The sequence below is a fragment of the Stegastes partitus genome, unplaced genomic scaffold (genome assembly GCF_000690725.1).
Source record: "Stegastes partitus isolate 25-593 unplaced genomic scaffold, Stegastes_partitus-1.0.2 Scaffold1358, whole genome shotgun sequence".
NCBI lineage: Eukaryota > Metazoa > Chordata > Actinopteri > Pomacentridae > Stegastes > Stegastes partitus.
Window position 1 is genome coordinate 162,335 of NW_007579089.1, and position 6,219 is coordinate 168,553.

The 6,219-nt window shown below is 52.7% G+C and overlaps 1 protein-coding gene across 1 annotated transcript in view; it reads left to right on the forward strand.

Moving 5' to 3' along the window:
- Positions 1-1,835, forward strand: part of polr3f (polymerase (RNA) III (DNA directed) polypeptide F) — a 4,392-nt gene extending 2,557 nt beyond the window's left edge. The window contains 5 exon segments of the mRNA XM_008298891.1: positions 1-114; positions 762-905; positions 1,107-1,214; positions 1,418-1,609; positions 1,681-1,835. The exon segment at positions 1-114 is cut by the window's left edge and continues 4 nt beyond it. Of these exon segments, the coding sequence (XP_008297113.1) occupies positions 1-114; positions 762-905; positions 1,107-1,214; positions 1,418-1,609; positions 1,681-1,758 (636 nt within the window). The 3' untranslated portion in view covers positions 1,759-1,835.
- Positions 1,836-6,219: the final 4,384 nt, after the last annotated feature.

Here is a 6,219-nt window from a genome sequence, read left to right on the forward strand (position 1 = left end):
GGAATCTGGAGCAGGGACATTCGCTTTAAGAGCAACCTTCCTCTGACGGAGATCAACAAGATCCTGAAGAACCTGGAGAGCAAGAAGCTCATCAAAGCCGTCAAGTCTGTGGCTGTGAGTTCAGCTGATCAATAACCACTGATCGATAGCCACCGATCGATAGCCACCGATCGATAGCCTCTGATCGATAGCCACCGATCGATAACCCCCGATCGATAGCCTCTGATTGATAGCCACCGATCGATAGCCACCGATCGATAGCACCGATTGATAACCCCCAATCGATAGCCATTGATCCATAGCCACCGATCGATAGCCACTGATCGATAGCCGCCGATCGATAGCCATTGATCGATAGCCATTGATCGATAGCCACCGATCGATAGCCACCGATCGATAGCCATTGATCGATAGCCGCCGATCGATAGCCACCGGTCGATAGCCATTGATCGGTGTTGTCTGGGTTCAGGTCGAGCTCAGTCTAAACTAACGCGGTCGCTACTGACGGTGAACCCGTGAATAGAACAGCTGAGCGGTCCAGCAGGACGTCTGGACAGCACCAGCAGAACATCTGACGGTTCTACACAGCTGGAGATCAAACGCTGATGTTCTGACCAACAATAATACGACTCCTTCAAAATAAAACCAGGATGGATAAAGTGTGTTAGAAGTACAAAAAGACTTCTGGGAAATGTTCAGAAGTGATCAGAACATGGTGTCGGCGGGTCCGGACCAGACTGATCCCGGCTGTGTCTCTGCAGGCTTCCAAGAAGAAGGTCTACATGCTGTACAACCTGCAGCCCGACCGCTCCGTCACTGGCGGCGCCTGGTACAGCGACCAGGACTTTGAGTCCGAGTTCGTCGAGGTTCTCAACCAGCAGTGCTTCAAGTTCCTGCAGAGCAAGGTACCGAGCTTGACTCAGACTGGCAGGCAGCGGTCCGGTTCTGCTGCTGGATGCTGCTGGATGCTGTGAAACGTGTCTGTGGCCAGCAGGGGGCAGCACAAGCCCACGCAGCAGCGGGTCGCTGTGCGTGTGGTGGAGGTTCTGCTGCTCTGCAGGTGTGTTAGTGGGTCAGGTGAGCTCACCTGTGTGTTCTGTGTCCAGGCTGAAGCTGCGAGGGACAGCAAGCAGAGTCCGATGGTCCAGAGGAACAGCTCCTTCGCCACGTCGCACGAAGTCTGGAAGTACATCTGCGAGCTGGGAATCAGCAAGGTGACGTCACGCCTCCGTCCACCAATCACACGCTCTCCCTGCAGGTTACCTGTGAGCTGCTGACCTGGGTTAGCCTTTAACCCAGGTAGAACCCAGAAGAACCCGGTCAGGTGTTGGTTTCTTTGGTGACTCTGCAGACTGAAGCTGCTCAGGTTGAACCGGTTCCAGCTGCAACAGTCTGATCAGCAGGTGTGTGTGTCCAGGTGGACCTGTCCATGGACGACATCGAGACCATCCTGAACACGCTGATCTACGACGGGAAGGTGGAGATGACGGTGATCGCGGCCAAGGAGGGCACGGTGGGCAGCGTGGACGGGCAGATGAAGCTGTACCGAGGCGTCAACGCCGTCATCCAGCCCACCGGCCTCGTCAAGACGCCCTGCGGACTCTGCCCGGTAACAGCCCGCACCACACACCTGAGGCCGCTGTCAGAGCCTGCCCTCGGCTGATTGGTCTGTCTCTGCAGGTGTTCGAGGACTGTCACGAGGGCGGGGAGATCTCTCCGTCGAGCTGCATCTACATGAGCGAGTGGCTGGACTTCTGACCGCCGGCCTCCACGCGCCGCTCCTCTGCCTTCTTCGTTTTTATTTAATAAACCGGCTGCTTCCTGTTCTGACTCCACTGATCCGTGTTTCTGTCGGGTCGTCCTCCGTCGGTTCCTTTGACTTCAGTTTCAGGTGTTTCACAGAGAACAGCACGTCTGAGGTGTCGGTGTCGGTTCAGGCGACTCCGGTCCGGTCTCAGATGACCCGTTTGTGGTGCTTCCTGACGCGGACGCCTTGGGTCGACCAAACGATGATGAGTGTCGGCGCTTCGTGACACTAATCTGGTTTCCTGCAGCTCCGAGTCTCCGTTTAGAAGAATAATTACATTGAAATGGTGCAGCTTCATCTGTATTCATTTATGGAATAAAGAAAAGACAAACTTCAGCTGCTGGAATAGAATTAGAGCCACTGAACGTTTTAACACAAGCTGTTTGTGCAGAACAGAACCAGAACAGAACCAGAACAGAACCAGGAGACAGAAAATAAACCAGAACAAAACGGGTGACCAACTGAGAAACACACTGATCTTCTAGACTGGTCCTCTGGACTTTGTTCTGGACTCTGGTGGATCGATGAGCATCAGCAGCTCCGGTCGCTCCATCAGAGCTCGTTAAGCAGCTCGTTATGCAGCACTAATGGCCTCTCTGCTGACGCTCAGCAGGATCCTGTTACAGCGGCGCCGGGGCTTCCTGTTGTTACCCACAATGCCCTGCAGCTGCCCAGCAAACGCCCAAGGCTGCAGCATTAACGTTCCCACAACGTTAGACAACATCACCGACAAGTTCTAAAGACAACGTTGCAGTCACATGTTCAAGAACCTTTTAGGAAGATTTTCATTTGCAGCAATGTTCCTTTAAAGTCAATCTAACGTTCTAGCGTTCAGAGAACGCTGTCAGAACGCAAAAGATGGTCTGTGACAGTGCAGGAGGAACGTTCAATGTTTTCCAGATGTTATCAAGGCCTCAGACGATAGAACGTTCTGGTAATCTGCTGTATTGAAGGTGGAACGTTTGTCGTAGAACGTTCTCCTACAACAATAACAAAAGAACGATGTTCTCCGTGAAACATTCAGAAACGTGTTCAAGATGTTACCTCAGATGACGGAACGTTCCTCTAATGTCATGTACTAGCAAACGTTCTGGCTGCAGCGTTCTGGGGGTGTTCTGAGGATGTTCTGGGGATGTTCTGAGGATGTTCTGGGGATGTTGTCGATGAACACATTGTAGAATCTATGAAACGTTCCACCACAGGGAGAACGTTTAAACACAACGCTGTGACAACGTTATCACCAAACATTTTTGGAACATTTTCAGTTTTCCTGCGTTTGAGGAGAACATTCTGGAACCTAAAAGAAAACTTCCAGCTGAAAACACCAGCAGAACTTTGCAGAACTTTCTCAGAGTGTTTCTGAACTCAGATATTGTATCCGCGGAACCGCTCGGCTCGGGTTTCCCTGTGACGGAACCAGACAGATTCTCTCCATGATTGTTCTGACGGAGCAAAGCTCAATCCACCAGGGAATGTATTGGACGGGTTCTTCTGTGTCCAGGAGGAACCCGGATACGAACTGCAGACAGAAGCAGAACTTCTCTGGTTCAGGTTTTATTTTGAGGTTTAAACGTTTTTCACAACAACGAGAATAAAAGTGTTTCCGTCCAGAAGCTCGTTTAGACGATCAGTGGATCAGAACAAACCAAACCTAACCAACTATGACGTCGTTCAGAATAAAATAATAAAATATGAAGCTTCTGATTCACACCTGAAGAATCCAGAAAAGCTTCTCTAAATGTGTTTTACTTCCTGAATCACTGTGGAGCTATTAAGCTCATTAATTATTAATCAGCGCTGGTGTGGCCCCGCCCACAGCATGACGTCACTCCGCTACATGCCGCCCCCTGCAGGTGCTTCAGCCCACCTGCAGCAGGAACGTTTAGGAACAAAAAGTTCACCTTCAAGACACAAACTGGTTCGATTTTCTCACCGTGAGCCGGTTCTGGCACCTCTGACAACAGAACCGAACCAGGGAGCCCAGTCGAACCGTCTGCTCTCCTGAGGATGAACCCTGAGCTCCGCAGCGCCCCCTGCAGGACTCAGGTGCCCCCACTCTGTGCCCTCAGGTGTCCCTGACCGCAACGTGAAATAAGAAACAAAGCGAACCGGGACCGGTCCGGTTCCGGTGCTCCTGAAGCTGAGCCTGATGCGGCGGAGGGCGGAGCCGGGGGGAGGAGGGGGGCAGTGCGGATCTTTCCCGTCATTCCCTGCAGCAGCAGCCGCGGCAGCCCCCTCCTCCCTCCGCCTCCTCCCTCCGCCCTCCGTCCGTGTCTCTCGGTATCTCCGGTCTGCGGACTCCGGTTCTCCGCTGCAGCTCGACCCTCGGTGCATCCGTGAGCAGGTAGGTTCCTCCGGTTCTCTTCCTGCCGTGATTGGAGCTCCGGAGCAGCGACGGCTCCGGAGCCTCCGCTCCCCGCGAACTCGGCTCCGCGTCGGCCAGGCTCCGCCGATCCTCCCGCTCAGAGGCACAAAGTGTCCGGAGGCCCGGTCCTCCCTCCGCAGCCGAGCCGCGGCTCAGCCCGCGTGTCCGCCGCTCGGCCGCCGCCCTCCGCCGCCGCCAGAGGCCGGAGGATGGAGGAGAATAACGGTGCGCCATGCAGCGGAGACAGGCGTGGCCGCGGAGGAGGAGGAGGAGGCCGGGAGGCGCTGATGGGAGCGACCGGGACAATAAACAGGCGGCGGATCTGCGCACGTCTGCGGCGGTTTTTTTTCCAGCGATGGTTCGGGCGGGATGAGTCCGGCCGACAGCTGCTGTGTCCGGCTGAGAGCGGCTCCGCGACCCGCTGCGCAGCTCCGGGAGAAAATGCTGGAAAACAGCAGCAGGCCGCGGAGAGACGCGGCCTGGCAGCCGGGACGCTGCGGGAACGTTCCTGCAAACACGTTAGTAACGTTCCCTGCCGGTTCCGCTCGGCAGAGCCCGGTTCTGTCAGGGCCGGTTCTCCCCGAAGGCTCAGCGAACGTTGTTTCAACCAAACAGACTCGGAGATTCAGCAGACACTCTGATATTTGGTTGCAGAAACGTTCTGGGAAGGTTCTCTGAAGCCAGGAGAGTTCTTAGGTTTCTCTAACGTTCCCCTAACGTTCCCAAACGTTCTGTCCTTCATAGGTTTCAGAAGCGTTGCGCTGAAGGTTCTCTCATGGTTCTTGTTTTCAGTGTTTTCAGACGTTTTATTGAACAAACAGTCCACAAACTAATGTTCTCCAAACATCTACAGAACGTTCCTGCAGGGTTAGCCTCCACAGAAGTGCTTCAAGAACATTAAAACAACGTACATGAATATGAGAAATCACAGGGAACGTTCTGGGGCTAACGTTCTAGACTCAGGTGAATCTTAGTGTTCTAGTCTTCTGACATTCCCCTAATGTTCCCAAACGGTTCTGACCGTTGTTAGAGGAGTTTAGCTGAAGGTTCTTGCATAGTTGCATAAATACATCCAGGAAACGCAATAAAGGTTCCTGTGTCTGTTTGCCTCCACAGAACGCCTGGACAACGTTCCCCGAAGGTTCTACTGTAAAACAAGGCCCCTTGGTTTAGAAATCAGAACGTTCCCGGAACATTACAAAAACAGAACTTAAGGTTCTCTAATGGTTCTAGAAGTACGTTCAGGAAATGTTCATTGAAAGTTGCTCTCTGTGTGTTTACAATCTCAGAGCGTCTGGAGAATGTTCCAGAAAGGTTTCTCTCAGCTTTACTGAGAACATTCAATTCCATGAACAAAAATATCATCAAAACATTGAGGGAACGTTTTGGGAACAATGTTGTGACGTTCTCCTAACGTTCCCAGTCATTGCGATGTTTTTAGAACATTCCCTCAAGCGCTCGACAGAACGTTCTCTCGTGCTTACATTAATGTCTTTGGGGAACGTTCTCTATCTGTTCCCGTGTGGTTCCTTTTACCTCCACTCGATGTGGGAAAATGTTGTTTTAAGGTTTTTTATGTTTGAGAAAATCCTGGAGAAGGAAGATGGTGTAGAACTGGTTTTGGACTGGTTAAGAATTGGTTTTGGACTGACTTGGTCCTGGTTCTGGACTGGTTTCCAGCTGGTCTGGACCTGGTTCTGCTGACACTAACTGTTCCTCGTCGCTGCTGAAAGAACAAACAGATAAAACTGACGCACATTTATTCACACGAACAGACAGAACAGATTAAAGCGCTGACTCGGGTCAGGATCAGGACAGAACAGAACCGGCTGGTGGTTCTGACCTCCGATCAGGGCAGCAGCTCGTGCAGTCGGGTGGAGTCGGATCTCCAGGAAATGACTGAATAAATCCAATAACTCCACCCGCCTCCCAGTAGTGAGCTCATTCTGCTCAGACTCTCGTCACCGTCCCGATCTGCTTCTGTGTCTCGAACGCCTCACGCCCCTGAACGCCTCACGCCCCTGAACGCCTCACGCCCCTGAACGCC